The sequence below is a fragment of the Chinchilla lanigera genome, unplaced genomic scaffold, assembly GCF_000276665.1.
Source record: "Chinchilla lanigera isolate Chin_1 unplaced genomic scaffold, ChiLan1.0 scaffold00006, whole genome shotgun sequence".
In the NCBI taxonomy this organism is placed as follows: Eukaryota; Metazoa; Chordata; class Mammalia; order Rodentia; family Chinchillidae; genus Chinchilla; species Chinchilla lanigera.
Genome location: NW_004955407.1, coordinates 41,155,861 through 41,177,127, shown reverse-complemented (window position 1 = coordinate 41,177,127; position 21,267 = coordinate 41,155,861). Strand labels below are relative to the sequence as shown.

Below are 21,267 nucleotides of genomic sequence, written 5' to 3'. Positions count from 1 at the left end.
ATCACTGTGAGTTTGAAGCCAGCCTGGCTACAGAGTGAATTCAAGGCCAGTGACACTTTGTCTCCAAAAAAAGTGAGGAGGGGAGGGGTAGAATGGGCAGAGGGGAGCCGGCGGGGTGGGGGTAGGGTATGGCATGTGGGAACGTGTGGGCGTGAGCTGTGGTCACAATCATTACGGGGAGATCCCGGGGCGCTGAGCTCCCCACTTGTGCAAGGCTGGTGACCGAGTCGAGTCCAGCAGGGCTCATTGGGCAGCCAGAGGAGGGGCCCTGACGAACCCTCCTCACGGGACATTGGCAAACCCCCGGGGGCTCAAGGCAGGTGACCGGGAGGCCTGGGAGAGAGCACCCCTAGGTGCAGCTCGGGACCCTGGGTCAGAAGGGGCAGGCGCTAGGGAAACTGAGGCTCGGGACTGAGGCACAGCGACCGTGAGAGCAGGAGTGAAGAAAACCCGGGAAGTCGGCTTCGACAGGCAGAGGCGTGGTGGCACTGCCACCCCCAAAAATGGCCAAACGCCCCCATCTCCTGGGCGCAAAGGGAAACCGTGGGGTCCTAGCTGCCCCCCAGGCTGTGGGCTCGAGCTGCAGGCTCAGAGCCGTGCAGGCCCGGGGGGCTCAAGCCCTGCAGTAACCCACCCGCGGGGGCAGCAGACACTGTGCAAAGTTCAGCTTTAGAAAGTCCAGCTTTACTCCTCTGCATAGGTTTTACACGTTTCCACAGTCTAGTGTTCGAATTACAAAATGAGACCCGAAATGGTGCTGATTCCAACCATGGGGTTGGAATCTAAATCCCCTGCAAAGATCTCTTCGCTCTTCCTTTTTCTTCTGTTTTTGTCCTTTTGAGACAGGGTCTGGCTGTGCAGTTGAGGATGGTCTTGAGCTCACTTTGCAGCCCAGGCTGGTCTCAAACTCGCAATGATTCTCCTGCCTCAGCCTCCCGAGTGCTGGGATTACAGGCGTGCGCCACCACGCCCGGCTGTCTTCCATTTTCTTTTGTCCTTAACTTTCAGGTATTTATTTTCGGGTTTTTTGTTTTATCTCTGACTTAAACTCTGTGTGTTAAAGACACTAACGCTCCTGTAACCCTCATCTGCAGGTCCGGAACCTTCTTCAGCTTGACAGTATGTTGTGATGTTTTGTGGGATTTTTTTATATACTGACAGTGTACACTGTTACATCAGATCTATTCCTGTTTTCATGTTCCTTTCATCCTTAAAACCGTCTCTCCACCAAAGGTGATAGAAGCATCCCTTTTTATTCTTTTACCGTTTTATTTCACCTTTTTCATCATGTAGATCCTTTTGCACATTTTGCTGGATATTTGCTGGTATTGGCTGGCTTTTACCAATAACTGGAAAAGTTATACAAATTTTGTTTTAATTCCTTATTTAATTTTTTTTTTCTTTGAGCCAGGGTTGGTGTCTGTGCAGTTCAGACTGGCCTCAAAGTCTGTGTAGGGCAGGGAGTTCTTCCTCATTTAATTTGACTGGAATTATATTTCTAGGTTATTTCTATTTCTACTATAGTTTGGGCATCAGGACTTATCCTGTAACACCCAGCAATAGCAGCTGAACTGCACAGATAGCGCAATGGCTGGACCAGGGATGGCGAACACTTTAGAGACCGAGCGCCCAAATTGCAACCCCAAACCCACTTATTTACCACTAAGTGCCAACACTGCAATTAAACCTGAATGTGGAGGTTTTAATTTAGAAAAAGCAACTCACACATGAACATCTTTTGTCTTAAAAGAAAAACAACAGGTGTGCCAGAGGTTCCCCACCACTGGGCTAGACCAGCTGAACTCACTTGCTAGGCAAAGTAGCACACATCTGTGATTCTCACACTTGGGAGGCTGAGACAGGAGAATCGCTGAATCTGAGGCCAGCCTACGATACACAGCAAGGCCTTGTTTTTTAAAAAATCTGAATTTACTTAGCAGGCACAGCGCACTCCTCTGTCCGCACACCCTGCCCGCCCCGTGAGCAGTCAGAACTTTCCCGGGCATCAAGCATGACAATTCCGTCTGCAGGATGCAACCATTCCTGTGAAGTAACAAAAAATACTTAAAGGGCATTGCTTTCGCCCTTGACTATCATGTGTGAACTTTAAACATCTAGAAAGACGAGGTATTTCCAACAAGAATTTTTTTTTTTTTGTCTTTTTTAGACAGGGTTTCACTATGCAGTTCAGGCTGGCCTTGAGCTCACTTTGTAGCCCAGGCTGGTCTCGAACTCACAATGATCCTCCTGCCTCGGCCTCCTGAGTAATAGGTTACAGGCGTGCGCCACCATGCCCGGCTTCCGACAAGAATTTGAATTTCCACTACACGTATAGTAGCAAACTGCACACATGTACCTAACCAAGGTTATACTTTAAAGCATCTTCTAGGAACATTCTGGCCTAGGTCCCCCATTTTTATCAGCCCAAGGGACAGATACATGCATATGTAGTGCTTAGAAGGGGCTCTAACCATTTCCCTTCCTATGTGGCTTTAAAAACAGTCTTTTGTAGGAATTTCCTCTCTTGTTGCTTTTGCTTTCTTTCAGTACCATAAACTATTGCCCTCTGCCGTGTGCTACCCTGCCTTGGAGCCAGCCAATTATGAACTGAAACCTCTACAAACTGCAAGCTAAATAAACCTTTCCTCCTTTAACTTTTGGTGTTGAGCATTTTGGCTCAGCAGTGAGGAAAAGCAACTAAGATAGAATTTGGTACAGGGAGTGGGGTCATTGCTGTGACTTTACCTGACCATGTGGTTTAAGAGCCTTTGAGAGTGGCTTGTTGGGAGAGTTTGGAATGATTCAGAGATGCCAGCTGAAAAAGTAGAGCTGGAATACCTTAGGCTGTTCTGAATGGGAAATTCTGGTTAGAGCTCAAAACACCAAAAGGTTGATAGAAATCTTGCTGGTAGAGGGCAGACATGAAGGGTTTTTGCCGGGAATTAGGACTGCATTGGTGGCTGGACTCCAGACAATATGTGTTATAGCTTGGCAGAAAGTTTGTCTGCATTTTGCTTGTGTCCAGAGACTCTCCCTGAGACTGACATTAAGGGGAGTGGACTAATTAATCTGGCAGAAGAAATGTCAAGGCAGTCTAATGTTGAGGTGGTGGTATGGTGCTGTTGGGTGCTTTAGCCAGATTTATATTGAGAATCAAGAGAAAGGAGCCTAGAAGAATTGATTTAAAAAGTCTTGAGTTTGGTCAGAAACTTTACTCCAGTAAAGCTGTGGACTACCAAGATAGAACAGAAGAGATCTTGATTGGTGAGAAGGAACAAGAGAATAGGAAAGATGGGCTGAGGGTATCACAAGAAGCAGCAGGACTCCACCCTTTGCAGCCTCAGAATTGCAAAAGTGAAAGATTTTGGCTTGAGAAGAAAGCTCCAGAGCACCATGTTCCAGAATGACGACAGCCTAGAGTGTGGAGGACCATCTGATGACTCTTCTTGAAAGAAGAGCAATTAGCTCCCTTTTGGCTAAACCTGGCCCTATTTCCATGTATTGATATATACAGAGCTGGCTAGGACTCTTCCTTATCCCTTCAAGTGGCTTTAAGCAATGCAAATCCGTCCAGCTGAGGTGCTGATGTGTAGTCTTTAAAGCAAGGGCAGTGTTATCCTGCTTGGTAGCTCCCAAGAAGCATGTGTGAGCGAGGCTGGAGGGAGAGCCACGCTCCACACTGTCAGCCGGGATCAAGCCTCAGGATAAGAGGCTATGACTTCCCAGGGCATAAAAGGTTACACATCAGAGCTGAAGCACCAACCTCACAACATCAGATACTACCTCAGCTGTGTTATGCAGGTTACTCCTTCTGCACATCCTTCTCTCTGCATTTGCAGGGGTGATTTCAGGCCTCCTGCCTAGCCCAGCTCACAGTGTTCATGTACGTCCCACCATTCTCACAGGCACTCATCCTCAAGCCACTCCCTTCTTCATGAATCAATAAAGACCAGAGTTCAGACCTGGACTGAGGCCTTTGTTCTGGTTAACCATCTTATTAGCTGGACTTAGGGCTCCTTGACTCCCCATAACTACAAATATGCCTTAGTGATGTTATTCTCACCATGGGTCGCACTGGAAGTGATAGATTGGAATTAACTTGATAGGATTCCAATAACTTTTTTTTTTCTTTTTGAGACAGGGTCTCCCTATGCAATTCAAGCTGGTCTTGAGCTCACTTTGTAGCCCAGGTTGGCCTTGAACTCACAATGATCCCCATGCCTCAGCCTCCCAAGTGCTGGGATTACAGGTTTGTGCCACCACACCCAGCACCAATCACTTTTCCATGGGATTACAAATATAAACTTCCTGGGCCACAATGAGGACTGGAAAGCTCTCTTTAGTAGAGAATTTGTTCCTTGGAATTGGATTCAGAGTGGTCAGCAATCCAGGCACTTGATCCCTACAGCCAAGAGAAAGGGAAACCTGGCTACTGCTCCAGCTAGCAGCAGGCCTTGGCATCATCCGTGTGGTGCTTGCTTTAGGTGCATGCAGAATGCAAGAGTTGTGGGGTCAGGAGGGCTTCCCCCTAGATTTCAGGAGAAGGTCTGGGAGGCCAGGCAGTGTGCCTGAGAGGACAGTGTGTGAAGCTATGAATGTGAAGCCAAAGGTGTAATGGGGACCCCAGAAGGTTGGAGAAGCCAGGTGTCTTGGTTACTTTTCTCTCGTTGCTGAGACAAAATACCTGATGCTCAGAATTAAGGAAGGAAAGGTTTATTTAGCTTTCAGTTTGTGGAGGTTTCAGCCTATAATCAGCTGGCTGCAAGGCAGGGTGGCAGGGCACTTCAAGGCACTGCAAAACAGCAAAAGCAGCAAGAATAAAAAAGGGGGAGAACAAGCCTCTTTCCCTTCCCTATATTGTATGCTGGCTATCTGCCCATGTCCATACCACCTCTGTGCCCTCCTCTTGCACAGGCTGAGGGTGAATACCAAAAAGCATCCTAGAGCAGGAAGGGCATGTCCTTTTCACCCCAGGATGCAGAACCGCTGAGTCACTTAGCCAAGCCTCTACACTCAGGTTGACACAGTGTATCAACCACAAAACAGGCGCATGGATCATCTGAGGAAAACTGCAAGGAGGGAGCAAAGCAGGCCCAAGAGAAAAGCCATGGGAGTTTCAACCACTGGAAGTGCTGTAGGGGCAGAGCCACCCCTTTGGAGGTCTCATCTTGCCATAGATTGCCTTGCATGCTGCACCTAGAACTACAGGACTTAATATTTGCCCTGCTGGATTTTGGACTTGCTTTGTCCCATTCCTTTGTATCCCTGTTTGTAACTTTGAATCAAAATGTCTGTCTTGCCCCATGGAGTATTTAAAGTGTTTAACCTTCTTTTCATTTGTAGAGGGGCTCAGGGCTAAGAGTTCATCTTACATCTCAGAGGAGACTTTTTACTTGGACTCTTCAGCAGTGCTGAAACTGTTAGGACTTTGGCAACTCTTGCAGATGGACTAAATGTCTTTTGCATAAAGGGATGCGCACGAGTCTTTAGGGGCCTGAGGTGGAATGTTATGGCTGTGTCTAGATGTTCCCCCAAAGCCTCATGTGTCACAGTGTTTTCAGAAGTTGCCAAATCTAGAGTATGTGATTGATTCACTAAGGGTGGCTTTCTGGGTCAGTCCACTGCCTGGGTTGGCACTGCCCTGATCCCGGTAGGCTGGATACAATGTAAGGGACAGAAAGAGGCTCATCGCACTTTCTCTTCTGTTGCTTCCCACTGCCAGGATCTCTTGCCCCTCTGCCATGTACCACCCTGCCTGGAGCCAGCCGATTATGGACTGAAACCTCTACAAACTGAGCTAAAGGGACCTTTTCCCCTTTGGGTGTCAGATATTTTGTCTCAGCAATGAGAAAAGTAACTAAGACACAAGAGTTGTCTTGCAGTATGAGAAGTATATGATTGTTACGGTGGATACACTGTGTCAACTTGAGGAGTCTAGAGGCTTGACTAAGTAACTCAGCAGTGCTATATCCTGGGGTGAGAAGGACACACCCTTAGGGCTCTAGATGTTGTCCACTGTGTCAATGTGAGAAGTTTAGAAGGACAACTATGTGACTCAGCAGGGAGCCAGGGTGCTTCCCTTGTATCACCCTGAGCCTGTGCAGGAGGAGGACACGCAGAGGGTGTGAGTGCTACACACCCCACCGGTGGAGGCAGCCTGCTTACAGTATAAGGGAGGGAAAGAGGCCTGCTAGCTCTGCCACTCCCCCCTTTCACTCTGGCTGCTTTTGCTGTCTTTCACTGCCATGAAGGGTTGCCCTCTGCCATGTGCCACCCTGCCTCGGAGCCAGCCAAGTATGGACTGAAACCTCCACAAACTGAGCTAAATAAACCTTTCCTTCCTTAATTTTGGGCACTGGGCATTTTGTCTCAGCAACGAGAGAAAAGTAACCAAGACAGTGATGCTGAATACATGATCACAACTGAGCCAGCAGTCCCCGCCGCCCAGGGGATTGTGGATTATGGTCTCGAGCAGCAAGAGGTTATGGAGGAGATCTTGTCTACAGAGGAGGAGAAGAAAAAGGTGGAGGAGCCCCTCACTTCACATGAAATTAGGGAGATGTGTAAAGTGTGAGAAGCAGTGCAAATGCTGGGTATGGTGGCGCACGCCTATAATCCCAGCACTCGGGAGGCTGAGGCAGGGAAATTGTCATGAGTTTGAGACCAGCCTGGGCTACAAAGGGAGCTCAAGGCCAGCCTGAACTGCATAGCAAAACCCTGTCTAAAACACACACACACACAAAAAAAAGAAGCAGTGCAAAATTCTGTAGAAAAGCAGCACCCAAATGAGGCTGTAGCAGTTCGAGTGATGAATCTGTTTGATAACAATGCGATGTCACATTTCCACAAAATCCTCAAGAAGAGGCAGAGCAAGTGTCATTGGATAGATTCCTTGTCAAAGCTGCATGAGAAGAAAAGGATCCCGTTGAACCGAGGGGTGGCAGTGATTCCTTTAGTCCTGCACAGTAACCCTCCTCTCTCTTGTCTCCTTTACACCAGCCATGGAGGTTTTCAAAGCTTAATTTATTTTGCTTTATATGTTTTATTTTATTATTTTGTACTATATTACAGCATTGTAATCATGGGGGGCTGACACAGGGTCTCACTATGTAGACCAGGCTGGCCTTGAACTTGCAGCGATCCTCCTACTTCAGCCTCCTGAATGCTGGGATTACAGACATGTACCATCACACCTGGCTTTGTAATCATTTTTATGTGAATATTTTTGGGTGGTGGAGCAAATCACCGGAGTTTCCATTATTCTTATAGGGGAATTCGCTTTGGTGTGTAAGTGCTTTGGCTTACAAGCATGTTTCAGGAACGAATTAATGCTCCCAAACCAAGGCTTCACTGTATATATAAATGGTAGATAACTGGGCATGGTGGTACACACCTGTAATCCCAGCACTTGGGAGGCTGAGGCAGGAGGATCGTTGCAAGTTCGAGGCCAACCTGGGCTACAAACTGAGCTCAAAGCCAGCCTGAACTGCATAGCGAGACCCTGTCTCAAAAAGACAAAACAAAACAAAAACAAAACAAAAAAAATAAGTGAGTGGTAAATAAAACACACACAACACACAAGTGACAATATGAACAGTGTCTCCTTCAGACCCTCCTTCCCTTCCTCCTGCTCCAGGTCCCCTAACACTGAATGACATGGATGGCGGTCGGCCTTGGCATCCTCAGTGAGGGTCAGGAAAGTTTGCCAGGCAGAAATGTCAAATTGCGCCCTTGGAGGAACAGCTTGTGGTTCCTGAGAGAGGCGCTTGTTTGCCAGAGTGGGAGCACTTCACTTCTCTTGCAGGCTGGAAGCTCAGGAAAGGTGGGTGTCCCCGCGGAGGGCGTGGCCCATTCACCTACAGCCGAGCCCGGTCGCTCCTTCTTTACAAGGATGGTGTGAGTGTTCCTTGGATTCTCTCCACCTACCTGTACCTTTGTGTTGCGATCAGCCTCCTGCTCCTCATGTTTTTGCTGAAGTCAATTTATGAACTTCCAGTTCCATGACCTGGAGCTGGTGGGCAATTCTTCATGCAACTGAGGGTGGGGTTGAGGCTGGGTCTCCCAAGAGACTTCACAGGGCTGGGATCACAGCAGCAGGATCACAGCACCCACCGCTCCTGTCCCTCTCCGACATGGAGAGCAAAGGCAGTCTCTGGGTGGGTCAGGGCTGCAGGGGAGCTCCTGCCTTATGGGGGAGGGACGGGACAGAAACCAGCACCCCTCTGAGGGGGCAGGGTGGAGGCCGGATGTGATGAGTCTGGAGGGAAAGGAGCCTAAATTTGACCAAGGGAATCTGATGTGGGGCAGCTTGGCTGACTTGGACTGAGTTGAAGAAGTCAAAGGCTTCTTGAAAGTCCACTTTTGCTGGGTGTGGTGGCACACACCTGTAATCGCAGCGCAATGGAGGCTGAGGCAGGAAGATCGATTTGAGTTCAAAGCCACCCTGGGCTACATAGTGAGTTCAAGACCAGCCTGAACTACACAGCTAGACCCTGTCTCAAAACAAAACAAAACAAAACAGAACAAAAATTTTTAGTTATGACTTCCCTGTCTCCTTTTTACCTTTTTATTTCCTCTATCCTCCCTCAGTCTGACAAATTCTATTTCAAAGTCACTTCCAGAGGATTTTCCTTTTCTGTGATTATTTTTCTTAAACAAATGGGCATTTACAGGATGTGATTTCATTATTCTTTTTTTTGAGGCAGGGTCTCACTATATAGCCCAGGATGGCCTTGCACTAGTGTCGATCCTCCTGCCTCAGCCTCCCCACCACTGGTATTACAGGTGTGTGCCACCACACCTGGCTCCAGGATATGATTTTCTAACTCTATCATACTTCAGCAGCTTCTTTATGTCTAGAATGCCCAGATGCAGCAAAAATTTTCCCTTAAAAGGGGGCACCGCTGAGAGCCATTCCGTGTTACATACACCAGCCTTCTACCCAAGGCCAGACCTTCCCCGGGGTGTGGGCTGATTAGCCTTCCGATCAGCCTGCGTGCACCGGCGGGGCCAGAGCCTGGAGAACCAAGGGACAGGTCCCTGCTGTCCCCGAGGCAGAAGTGTGTCTGGCCTCCCCCCTGCCCCTTCAGAGGGACGTTGGTTTCCGTCCCGTCTCTCCCCCATAAGGCAGGTGCTCCCTTGCCTGCCCTGACTGGCCCGGAGACCTTTGCTATCCATGTGGTAGAGGGACAGGAGCGGGCGGGCGCTGGCCACTGCTATGATACTGGCCCAGTGAGGCCACTGCAGCACAGACAGAGCTGAAGCTTCTTAGAGGACCCAACCTCAACACCAGCCTCAACCCCTTGAGGCATCGCCCGCCAGCTCCAGGTCACCGGCTGGCTCTGTCCGTGGCAGAAACCCCCACAGGGTGGTGGAAAGTCTGAAACTCTACGGGGCCTCTGTTGGCCTCCGGTGAGAGGCTGATGGATGCCTGCCCGCAACGGTCAGGCCCGTACCTGTGACACAGGTGCACCTGAGAGCACGCGGGGCTTTCAGACCTCAGGGTGCAGTCGTTGATCTTGCTTGGCGGTTTTAAATTCCCCTTTACCGGTTCCTTCTGTCTGAGAGTCCCCATCTGGGGAGAGAAAGTCCCTGGGCTGCAGGCTGTGACATTAGAGTGCGCTGAGGAAGGACCAAGGGACAAGGGGAGTGGAACTGATCACAGCAAAGTCAGATTATGAGATTTCCACAGGCACCTTATTGTAAAACAATGAAAGGCCTATGAACACTTCTAATTACGAGTACAAAGAAAAGGTAATCACTGCTGGGACGGAAATTACAGAATGTCCAAAGTAATAAGCATTTTTAAAAAGAGGAATCCAACATAGCCCATCAAACCAGCAAATATAAGAAAAAGGATATGAAACTATAAGTTAAAAAAAGGCAAACAAAGTAAGATGAAAAAACTCTTTATTTTTATGACATGAAGAAAATCAATTGTTCCATTAAAAGACCTCCCTTGCCAGACACGGCGGGACCCGCCTATAATCCCAGCTTCTTGGGGCCCTGAGCCAGGAAGATCACAGCCTCGAGGCCGGCCTGGGAAACCCCATGAGATCCCTTCTCAAAATAACAAATGAAAAGTGCTGGGGACGTAGCTCAGTGCCAGAGCACCCTGGGTCCATCTCCAATACTGCCCCCGCGAAGACGTTAAGTGACAGTAAAACCTTGATTTAGAAAGAAGGCATGCCACCAACAACCAAAAACATCTCAGTTAGATGATTCAGCACACGAAACTAGCGGACAAAGGGGCCTTGAAGAGTGGAGATGGTATGGACGTGAAGCAGCTCCCGACAAGGCGCGGAATCATTACGGGCTGCCAACGTGGACCGACAAACACCAAAGTCAAAAATGAGCAGGGTGCTGAAGTCGGGAGGGGGAAGCTAAGCCACGTGAGCCGCAGCACCTGCTCCTCCCTGGTCTCTGGCACCTGAGTGCCATACATGCGACCTCTGGGGCCCAGAGGCCCCAGCGCCTTTAGTGAACAGAACATTCCAGAACAGGCAGGGTCATGTCTGCGGGCCGTGACTTCCACCTTCTGTAAGGTTTCTGCAGTAGACACAGTGGGAGAGACAGAGGGGGAGGCCAGCAGCAGCCTCCTGCTTCAGCCTCCCGAGTGCTGGGAATATAGGGGTGTGCCACCATGCCTGGCTTCAACCACTTTCCTGACAACCACACTTGGCCTGGCTCTGAGATGACACCAGATCCCCCCACAGCTCCCCAACTCCCCAGCGCCTGCTCCCCAGGCTGACCGTGTGTCTCCCTCCTGTCTGGTTCCCAGATACCACTGAGGTCTGGGAGGACTCTCAGGGACCTGGGGCCTAAGGGCTGGAGGAGGACCCCACCAGGCTTCCTGCATCTCACCTGCTGTCCCCCCAGCATGAGATCCTGGCACTGCCCTCCCGGGGCTGGCCCTCTGTCCAGTCTGGTGATGGCCCTTCTCCTGTGTCCTGCTGCCCTAGGCCTCCTGGCATTGTGTCCACTCTGTGCCTCTATCCACCATGGACAGGTCCCCACCCTAGCATGGTCTTGACCTGATGGCTCTTAGGCCAGATTCTTTTTTTTTGGTCTTTTTGAGACAGGGTCTCGCTATGCAGTTCAGGCTGGCCTTGAGCTCACTTTGTAGCCCAGGCTGGTCTCGAACTCACAATGATCCTCCTGCCTCAGCCTCCTGAGTGTTGGGATTACAGGCATGTGCTACCACGCCCGGCTCCTAAGCCAGATTCTGCAGGACCACCTTGAGCTGTGTCCCCAAAGATCCAGGCCCTGTACCTACCACACGGTGCCGGCTGGGGACACTGCACCAGCGTCCATCGAGGACCTGTGCTCCTCTGCTCCAGCCGCCCTCCGGGAGGCTGCGCCCAGTGTCTGCAGTGGCACCATTCCTCCAAGAGCCACCAGGGCTGGGGGTTTAGCTCAGTGGCACAGCGCCTGCCTGGCAAGTGCAAGGTTGTGAGTTCGATTCCTGGTACTGGAAAAAAAGAAAAAAAAAGCCTAACCTCCAAGAGCCACCGTCCCTCAGCTCTGTTCCTGCCTCCACCAGGCCCTTGGGGTGGCCCCGTCCACAGGGACAAGGACCAGAGCTCCCGAGCCTGGCATCAGCCGCCCTCCCTGTGACTTCGTTTTCTAAGTGCCCGGACTTGGTCCCTGCTCAGTGGATACCCGCACCAGCACCCACGACATCCTGTCTCCTCCCGCTGTGCCCCAGGTCTGGGACACCTGCAAGGGACGGCACAGCAACGTGGAGGTCCCCCAGAGACCACTGCCCAATCCCGCCGCCCCTCCAGGGGTTTCCTAAGCAGCCATCAGGTGTCCAGCGCAGCGCATCGGGGCGGCCCAGGAGCAGCTCGGACCCCAGAAGCGGGCTTTGCCCTTGCCCCGGGGAGCAGGGCCGGCCGTCAGGGTTAGGAGCTTCCTGCGTAGGAACATCCTTACCAGGTCAGCAGCTGTTCCGCTCGGTCCGTGGGATCTCCGGCCCTGATTGGCTCCCGGACCAGAGGCCTTTGCTCTTTCCTGGGCCGGGCAGTATAACAGCCGGGCGCTGGTGCCCGCCAGGTGTGCGCGCGGCGGGGCCGGCAGGCGGCGCAGCTGTCCCGCGCGGGGCCGGGGACACCATGGCCGGCGAGGCCCGCGCGGGCGGGGACGTGGTGCTGCGCCGCCTGCTGAGGCTGCACCGCACGGAGATCGCAGTGGCCGTGGACAGCGCCTTCCCGCTGCTGCACTCGCTCGCCGACCACGACGTCGTCCCCGAGGACAAGTTCCAGGTGGACCCCGACCCCCGACCCCACCCGCGCGCTGGGGGATGAAGCCCAGGGCTGGTTCCCTGTGGACCCCCGACCCCGGGTCCCCAGCCTCCCCCTCCTCTTCTAAACTGGGGGTGGTCCCCTGAAGATCATGGCAGGTGGGCCCCCTCCCAGCCCCCACCTGCCCTGTGCCACCCCGCACCCACCCACAAGGCAGCCCCAGCGCCCCCAGCCTTTCCTGGAACCCGGGAGCCTCCGCAAACTTGTTCCAGCCCCCACCCGCACTCTGCGCCAAGCCCACGCCCACCCCAGGGAGCGACCCCTCGGGGCCAGGTGGGGGGCAGCAGGAGGCGGGTGCCAGGCAGGGCCCCACACAGCTGTTGTCCCAGGAGACACTGCGGCTGATGGAGAAGGAGGGCTGTCCCCAGGCCTTCCATGCCCTGCTGTCCTGGCTGCTGGCCCAGGACGCCGCGGCCATCGCCGACTTCTGGAGGGTCCTCTTCAAAGACTACCACCTGCAGCGGTACGGCGGGCTGCGGCCCATCCTGGACAGCTTCCCCAAAGGTGGGCTGGGCAGTGCCAGCGTGGGGTACAACAGGAGAGGGAGGTGTTTGGGGAGGTGCCGGGAGAGTCCCTAGGACCACCGGGCCCTGAGGGACAGAGAGCGAAGCCTCAGCCCCCTTACCCGAGGGTGTCCAGTTCGGGGCCACCCCTACTCCCTGCCCTGGGGACGGCTCTGAGCCTGGCACCCCGCCCCCTGCAGATGTCGATCTCAGCCAGCCCCGGAAGGGAAGGAAGCCCCCCAGCGGCCCTAAGGCTCCTGTACTGCCACCCAGACACCCCACCAAGAGGAAGGCCCTGGAGGAGCCCCGAGCCACCCCACCAGCAGCCCTGACCCCAAAGGGCACCCCGAGCCCAGGTACCAGCAGGAGGAGCCTGCCAGGCCCCTGCCCTCACTCTGGGGCCAACACCGCTCCCCACAGATGCTTCACCCACAGGCTGGACCAGGCACCTGGCCTCTCCCTCCCAGCCACCAGGCTCCCAGGTGTCCAGGAGGCTGGGTGAGGTGGCCCAGGTGCCCAGGTGGGTGGGGTTTCCTGTTCCTGACAGCAAAGGGGTCTGCATAGAGCCCAGGAGCCCCAGCACCCACCCCACCCAGTGCTCTCCAGCCCACTGCCCCCAGCACCCCTGTGCAGGCTCCCAGCAGAAGGTGAAGCCCCCTAAGAAGTCAGAGGGCAACTTGGAGCCGCAGCGCCTGCCCCTGGGGAACGGTGAGTGGGGGGGGTTGCGGGCTGCAGGGACCTGCGGTGCAGGGATCTGTCCTATCCTAGGGTCTCACCGGCCTCTGTGGCACAACCAGACCCGGGGAAAATGGGCTGCCTGGTCCCGGTAGGATCCTGCCTTCACCCTCACCACAGGCCTTGCTCTGGACGCTCCTTCCGGCTCCCACCTCTGACCCCACAGACGCTCCTGTCCTTGGGGGCCCAGCTGCTGTGCCAGCTTGCCCCTTTTCTGTCTGCCCCTTTCCCAAGGCTCCTGACCCCACAGACCTGTGTTCCCGGGGCTCCCCAGTGCTGGGAACTCTGTGCCCCACAGCACAGCACTGGGCCCGGGTCCCTGGGGCACGCTCACGTGCATGCACACACCTCTCGTGTGCCTGGGCACACAGGCATGCAAGGTGCTCCGCTCTCCTCACTTGTGGGCTGCCCTCGGGGTGAGGCTGCGTCCCCTGGTCAGCAGGAAAGAGGATGCCGCTGCCCAGGCCCTGCCCACACTTGCCCAATGTCCGCCCTGCTGCCCGTTATGGAGTAGGGGCCAGGAACTCTCTTCCCAGCCGATGACCCCCACCAGGGCCGTCCCTTCTCCAGGAATTCAGACCATGTCAGCTTCGGTCCAGAGGGCAGTGGCCATGGCCTCGGGGGACGTCGCCGGAGCCCGTGGGGCGGTGGAGGGCATCCTCATCCAGCAGGTGTTTGAGTCAGGTGGGTGCATGGCGGGGACTGGCCTGCCCTGGGTGGGCGGAGGACCCTGCCCTTTGCTTGCCCCTGCTGCCCCAGAGCAGACAGGGAGGCCACCAGAGTCCCGCTTGTGCCTGCAGCCTTGGGAGAGAGGGGTGGGCAGTGGTCTGACCCTGCGGGTGGTCAGTCACGCCCTAAGGAAGTCCTGCCTGTGTGCTCTGACCTCGGGTGCCTGCTCTACTCCACTGGCCCTAGATTCCCTGCCACCTCCCCCCGACACTTCCTGTCTGGTCCCCTTGCACCCCGGCACCGGGAGCCAGCCTGCTGACCGTGCAGTCACCCACGGCTCTGACCGGGACCAGCAGGGCTGGCCCAGGCGTCACACACCGCTGGCTCCCACAAACTGCCACAGGCTGGGTGGCGCACGACGGCAGGCTCCCAAAGTGAGGCGTGGGCAAGGCCACCTCTCTCCCTCCTTTCTGCCTCTCCAAGGCCTGGTGCTGCCCGCTTCTGTGCCCTCGCTGCGTGGCAGGGTGCTCAGGCTGTGGTCTCCTCCTGGCAGCACGTGGCTATCACTCTCAGGTCCTCTCCTTTGTAAGGACACCAGTCGCTGGATTTAGGGTCCAGTGTGACTTCACCAGAACCAATTATGTCGGCACAGACCCTAGTTCCAAATAGCTCCTACGCTGAGGTTCTGGGCGGACAGGGATGGGGGACCCCGCAGCTTGGCAGAATCTCTCTGCACGCAGCACTGGGCCTGCGCTTGCTGCAGTGTTGCGGGTGGTTGGGAAGTGCAGATTATCTCTGCCTGAGGCCCCACCTTGCTGGCAGCACTGCAGAGCCCAGGATGTTCCCCAACATCTCCTCCCAGGGGGCTCCAAGAAGTGCATCCAGGTTGGGGGGGAGTTTTACACCCCCAGCAAGTTCGAAGACCCTGGTGGCAGCAAGAACAAGGCCCGCAATGGCAGCGGGGTCCCGAAGCCTCTGGTCCGGGCCAAGGGAGCCCAGGGCTGTGCCCCCGTAAGTGCTGCTCTGCCCACTCCTGGGAGGCCCCAGCCTGGGCATCTGCCCACCCCCACAGTGCAGCCCCTCACTGCCCCACTGCTGACCCCTCCCAGGCTGGAGGAGAGCCTCGGCTCGGCCAGCAGGCCGGCGTCCCCACCTCTGCAGCCCCAGCCAGCGAGCCGCAGCTCCACCAGGTAAATGAACACCCTGCGCCACAGGGCAGCTCCGTGCCCTATGCAGCCCGTGTCCCGTCCTGGGCACTAGGTGCCCAGACAGCCATCTGTGCCCGCCCTCTCCTCCCTCCTCCTCCTCTTCCTCAGCCGGCAGTTATTTTTTTCTGATAAACCACAACTGTAAAATTTCAAGAAACATGGAAAAAGTGAGGTTTTCCAAACTGGACAGAGCTTGGTCCAGATTGTACTGAGCCTCTCACTGGGCTGGGATGTGGGGTGTGGTCAGCTAGCACTGGAGGGTCCCCGGGGCCAGCCAGCTTGTCCTGGTCACAGCACTGTCTCTGGACGAGGTGGAACTGCTGTGACCTACACCTGGGGGAGGTCCGGATGGGCAGGGGTCAGGCAAGGTGGTCACGGTGGCCATGGTTACGGCGCAGGGCTAGCCCAGCCTGGAAGCCCAGGGACCTCTGAGAGCATGGCGGGCACCATCTGGGGAGGTTCAGGGAGGGTGGAGGCTCAGGGAGGGGACAGCAGGTGCCTGCAGCTGATAGGAGACACCCTGGCCCCAGCCTTCCCCGAGGGCTGGCCTGAAAGCTGCATCTGGGAGGGTCTGGCCGGGCCTGCAGGGGGCGCTGCTGGGGTCTGCAGGGCACAGCCCGGCCGGGGTCTGCATGGGCGACTGTCTCCTGCTCAGAAGAACGAGGACGAGTGCGCCGTGTGCCGGGACGGTGGGGAGCTCATCTGCTGTGACGGCTGTCCCCGGGCCTTCCACCTGGCCTGCCTGTCCCCGCCCCTGCGGGAGATCCCCAGGTGAGCAGCACCTATCACTTGCCTAGCCCCTGTGCCAGGACCACTGCCCACCAGGCCTGACCGGGAGGAGCCCAGGAGGCGCTGGCTGGGACAGAGGCTGTGGAGGTGCACACCCCAGGCGCCTGTGGGAGCCCCGAGCAGGGCACAGGTCCCCTCTCGGTCCTGTGCTGGGGCCTTCTGCCCACTGGGCACAGCAGACTGGGGGAGGGGCTTGCAGGGACCTATAGACCTGAGTTCCAGCCAAAGCTCTGGCACTACTGCCGTGACCAGGGCCAGGGGCCGTAGCTCCTCCTCCGTGCCCTCTGCGGGCTCTCCCGCTCACTGGCCCTCGTGGCCCAGCCTGCTCCCTGCCCAGGCCTCAGTTTCCCCACCGTGCCTGGTGAGTCTGCGGTCTATGGTCTCCACTTTGTCTTGCACGCCGTGACCGGTGACAACGGGAGCAGTGGCACCTGGAGGTGCTCATGCTGCCTACAGGGGAGCGGCCAGCAGGCACCGGGCCAGGCCCAGGAGCCCCGGCCCCCAGAACCACCTGCAGAGACCCCGGTACGCAGTCCTCCTCCTGGCTGGGTCCCCTTCCTGTCCCGTCTCACCTGGAGCTGCCCCTCCTGGCCATGTCCTCCTGATGGGTGCCCACGTGCGTGAGCCCAGCCCGGGGCTTCCTGCAGGGCATGAGGCCTGCCTCGCATATCCCCCTCCTCCCTGCCCTGGCGCAGGGGATGGACTTCGGCCTCTGCTGGCCTTCTCGTGTGTCTGAGCTCGTGTGGTGACACACACCCTGTTCTATGCACTGTGTTTGCCTTGATAGCCCTGAGGCCACAGCCCCCTCTTAGATGCAGAAAGGGCCACTGGGCTTGGCTGGGCGTCCTGCCTGCTGGGCTGCCAGACCACTCCAGCGGCACCCAGTGCGGCATCCTGCCCCTCCCCGGCCCTTCCCCAGCTCGGAGCTCCACGTCCCTGGGGTCCTGGGCTCCAGGCTCTGCCGGGCAGCAGCCCTGTGGTGCTCTGAGAGCTCCCCCTGGGTTCCAGGTCCTCCAAGGGCCTCGGGCCTCCGGTGAGGACGTGCGGGCCCTGCCCAGGGAGCCCCACTCGGACCCTGCTCTCTCCTACACCCACTTGCTGGCCCCGCCTCCTGCAGCCCCCCTGCCCATGCTGGAGCCCTCAGCCCTGCGCCCACTGCTGAGCGCCGTCCCTGAGGGGCAGCAGGTAAGCCGGGCAGGCAGGGCCGGGGTCAGGGTGCTGTCCCAGCTCAGGACCTCAGGAGCCAGGATAAAGCGGAACAGGAGGGGCCTGCTGGGCAGAAGGGGTGCAGCAGGTGAGGTTTGGGATCTGCAGGTCTGAAGGGAGTGGTGAGGAGCTGGGAGTGTGGGACTGCTGGCGGGCACCTGGAAGTGTGCGTGTGCCTGTGTGTGCGCGTGTGTGCAGCTGGAGTGGGGGGTTCCTGGATGGCCTGCCCCAGAGCCACACATTCTCCCATTGCTTGGAACCCCCTACCCCAGCTCCAGCCTGGGTTTCACCCCAACCCTGACCCAAGGCAGGGGAAGAGCCAGGGAGAGTCCCTCAAGTCGGGAGCCTCCTACCCTGTCCCCCCAGCCCCTCCTGCCTAGTCGGGGGCAGCACAGTTCGGGGCGCACTCCTGGGGCCTCCAGGCCACGCCCTCAGCCTGGAGCTTCCAGCGGGTGCAGCGCGGTTCCTGGATGGCCTGGGGAGGTGGTGTGGTGCGAAGGACGTGGGTTCCGTGCCCAGGGCCCTGCCCGCTCCCCAGCTCACCTTGCTGTGCCCCACAGGGCCAGGTGCTCGGCGCGAGGTGTGGGGTGTGTGGGGACGGCACGGACGCGCTGCGGTGTGCACACTGTGCCGCCGCCTTCCACTGGCTCTGCCACTTCCCGGGGGTCGCAGTGCGGCCGGGGTGAGCATGGGGGGCAGGGAGGAGCAGGAGGCTCCCCACATCAGCCCTCCCCAGCCTGGGGCCTCTTCCACCCCAGGCCTCTCCTTCTCCCCCAGGCCCAGCCTGCGCTGCAAGGCCTGCTCTGGAGACCGAGCCCTGGGGGAGGCCGTGCCTGCCTCCAGCCCCCTGCGCACCCCAGGGCCGCCCAAGGTCAGTGGGGTCTGAGGGCCCGGGGAGCTGGGGAGCACATCGCTGTTCTGAGAATTTCAGTCTAAGTCCCCTTGTTCTATCTAGAAGGCCACCAGGACAGGCAGCCTGGGAGTCCCAGGCGGGCAGCCCTGAGCTCCGTGCCCGGCTTGCCCATGGCCCGAACCTCAGCCCCAGCTCTGTCCCGTGCAGGGACCCACTTCTGCGTCTCCAGTGGGGTGCAGGCTGGGTTGACCCTTGCCCTGCCTGGGTTCCAGGTGGACGACAGCCATGCTGGCCAAGATCCTGTCCTGCACCGGGAGGACCTGGAGTCCCTCCTCAGCGAGGTACGACGTCACCAGCACCCAGGCCTCGTGTGGGCACACGAGGTGCTTCAGCTACGGGGCTCCTCAGGGGTAGAAGCCAGGGCCACGGCTCTGTGACCGCCCCTGGGGCTTCCTGGCCGTGCCCGCCATGATTCTCTACCCTCCTGCTGCTCCTGGGTCCCCAGCCGGCAGCACCAGTGAGGCAGCTGGAGCCCCAGCTTCCCCCCAGGCAGCCAGGCCAGGCTCCTACCTCTGCCCCTCGGGCTGCCCGCCTAAGACAGGCAGGTAGAGTTGTCAGGAGGACAAACTGCCCCAGTGCTCCACACCACAGATAACCACACGCGCCCTCCTGTACATCCAGCGTGGCATCTCGGGGGGCCGCTGACCACAGGGCCCACCTCCAACAGGACAGGTGTCTGTACAGCCCCAGGGCCTGAAAAGGGCAGGGGCCTCAGGCCTGATAGAGGCCTCAGAGGTCTGGGGTGTGGGGCAGATACTTGGAAAAATGGGGGACCCGATGACCCCCCTACCCTGTGAGAGGCGAGAGTCAGGCCCCGGAACAGGAGGAGAAGAGAGCTGCCCAGGAAGAGGCCACCCAAGGGGCAGACCGGCCAAGGGGCTGCACCCTGTGGGCACCGTGAAGGACGCTGGATGAGGCGTCCACCCCAGTGATGTCCTTTAGGGCCTCGGACCTCTGTTCCCCTCTGAGTTAGTGTCAAGTGGAGCGGTGTTTTGGGTTACTGCCTGGTCCTGTGGATGCAGGGGGGTGGGCACCGACCCGGGCACCTGCCGGGTGTGACGAGCCTGGCTCCCGGCAGCACTCCTTCGATGGCATCCTGCAGTGGGCAATCCAGAGCATGGCCCGCCCTCTGGCTGAGGCGCCGTCCTTCTCCTGACCGCGCCGTGGACCCCGCCCCGCACCCACATCCTCGCGCCTGGAGAGCCCTGCACACTCCTTCCGGCACCCGGCCACTTTTGCAGACGTCCATGGGGTGGGGCCCGAGGTCATGTGTACCCTGAAATTAAAGTTACTTCTGGCGTTTGAGGTCTTATGCAGCGGGTGCGCGCTTGGGGGTTCCGTACGCCAGGTGCTGCGGTCCAGGCTGGTCTCCCACCAGATGGGAAAGGAAGGACTGGGTGCAGGAAGTACCCCGTGCTCTGGGGAGCATTGGGGCCCTAGCTGTGGTGCCCAAGGCCCTGTAAGAGCCCAGCTTCCCCTTGGTAATCTGGGTTGATCACCCCTGCCAACACCGTGACTCCCTCTTCAGCTTGTTTCCTCAGAGGGATGAGGAGACCGAAACGACCACAGGAAGTCCTAGCTTCCAGGTCAGTGGAGTCGTTGTCGTGCTTCCTGGCACAAGCCTTGCTCCCTCTCACGGCGGGTAAGACTTCTAGGCCAGCGCAGCACAAGGTCACGGGAACAGAGAACAGAGATTTTGCTCATGGGTCACTGGGGGTAATGGTGAGTGCAGCATTCCCACTTCTGCCCCCCGACTCCTGGCTGTGGGAGACACCATACCACATACTGGGCTCTGATTCACGCCACATGCAGCCTTCCAGGCTTGCCCCAGCCTCGCAAGCTGTTGCCACCTAGTTGGCATTGCTATTGGTCTTCCAAAGACCATTCTACCCACCTGCCCGTCCCGCTGCTTCTGGAGGGCGGGAGAGTGGTGAGACCAGCACAAGCCCACTGCCACACTGTGTCGGCTGTGAGGGGCGCCCCGTGATCCGGAGGAGCCCACAGCTGGGCGTGGTGGCACCTGGCTGTAATCCCAGCCCTCAGGAGGCCGAGGAAAGAGGATTGAAGTGGGATTGAGGTCAGCCTGGGCTCACAGTGAATTCCAGGTCACCCTGTCTGGCCCCCCAAAAAGACTCCACAAAATAAATAAATAAAAACCCTGCCCCTAAGGACAATGGCATTCCGAGGCACTGAGGACTGGGGCTCCAACACAGAGATCTGGGGCCGGGTGGTGGGCCGGGTCTTCTGGACCAAACCTGAGTCAGGCTCTTGGGCGTTCCTGACTTGGCCTTGGCCTTGGGCTCTGTCCTTGGCCCTTGTGGTTCAGTTTTTCCTGTTTCCCTATAGCTGACCAGATTCCTCCTTCCTACCCTGGAGAGCCGATCACCCTGACTGACCCTTCAGGGTCCTGGCACCTCGGCTTAGCCACAGTCCCGACCCTGCCGCCTCCTCCTGAGGCTGGGTGATGACTCCAGGCCCCGAAGGGGAAGCACTCGGGAGACTGAGGCAGGAGAAATGAGAGTTCCAGGCCAACCTGGACTATACAGATGAGACCCTGTCTCAAAATAAACAGATAAGGGGTGGGGTAGACTTTATTCAAGAGGGACTGCTCTCAGCAAGACTTGCCCCAGAAGACAGGGCAGACCTATCTGCTGCCTTTACCGAGGTGACCGGGAGGTGACAGGACTGGAAAAGTGCTCTGGGTCCGGGGAGTAGGAAGAACTGAGATAAACCAGGCTGTCAGACTTTGAAAGATGCGCACCAGCCCTGGGGCCTGTCAGTGGGTCTCTGGATATGATTGACAGAAGTGATTGACAGGTGCTATGCCAACCTTTAGCATGGTTCGAGTGGGGGAAAGGAACGGTGGTCACAGGGTCTAACACAGGCGCTCTGGCCTGGCACTTTGGAGATTTCCTGGGTCTTTGATGTTCTTATTTCTGCTT

The 21,267-nt window shown here is 57.1% G+C and overlaps 1 protein-coding gene and 1 long non-coding RNA gene across 6 annotated transcripts; one reads left to right on the top strand and one right to left on the bottom strand.

The window, feature by feature from the left end:
- Positions 1–9,892: 9,892 nt before the first annotated feature.
- On the bottom strand, positions 9,893–12,023 carry LOC102027943. The gene is made up of 3 exons (XR_259638.2): positions 11,935–12,023; positions 11,276–11,434; positions 9,893–10,548 (listed from the first exon to the last, which is right to left on the bottom strand). It is a non-coding gene; the product is annotated as an uncharacterized LOC102027943 (long non-coding RNA).
- A 72-nt stretch (positions 12,024–12,095) lies between these two features.
- On the top strand, positions 12,096–19,625 carry Aire (autoimmune regulator). 5 transcript variants are annotated; one of them, XM_013505368.1, is made up of 14 exons: positions 12,096–12,263; positions 12,632–12,806; positions 13,006–13,161; positions 13,439–13,513; positions 14,111–14,224; positions 15,072–15,220; positions 15,319–15,399; positions 16,076–16,188; positions 16,632–16,731; positions 17,215–17,391; positions 17,973–18,094; positions 18,190–18,283; positions 18,538–18,606; positions 19,404–19,625. In XM_013505368.1, exons 1-14 carry the CDS (start codon positions 12,114–12,116, stop codon positions 19,479–19,481), a joined length of 1,653 nt encoding a protein of 550 aa, XP_013360822.1. In that variant the 5' UTR covers positions 12,096–12,113; the 3' UTR covers positions 19,482–19,625. The 5 variants fall into 5 exon arrangements, with proteins under 5 accessions (XP_013360822.1, XP_013360819.1, XP_013360825.1 ...); XM_013505365.1 differs by having other exon boundaries at positions 16,073–16,188; XM_013505374.1 differs by having other exon boundaries at positions 12,174–12,263; positions 12,632–12,765; positions 14,094–14,224; positions 16,027–16,188.
- Positions 19,626–21,267: the final 1,642 nt, after the last annotated feature.

Bases quoted from the DNA above. Each gene is read 5' to 3' on its own strand.
- Aire (XM_013505365.1), top strand. From the start codon at position 12,114: ATGGCCGGCGAGGCCCGCGCGGGCGGGGACGTGGTGCTGCGCCGCCTG. The intron at 12,264-12,631 runs GTGGACCCCGAC...CTGTTGTCCCAG, and splicing joins TCCCCGAGGACAAGTTCCAG to GAGACACTGCGGCTGATGGA. The intron at 17,392-17,972 runs GTAAGCCGGGCA...TGTGCCCCACAG, and splicing joins CCGTCCCTGAGGGGCAGCAG to GGCCAGGTGCTCGGCGCGAG.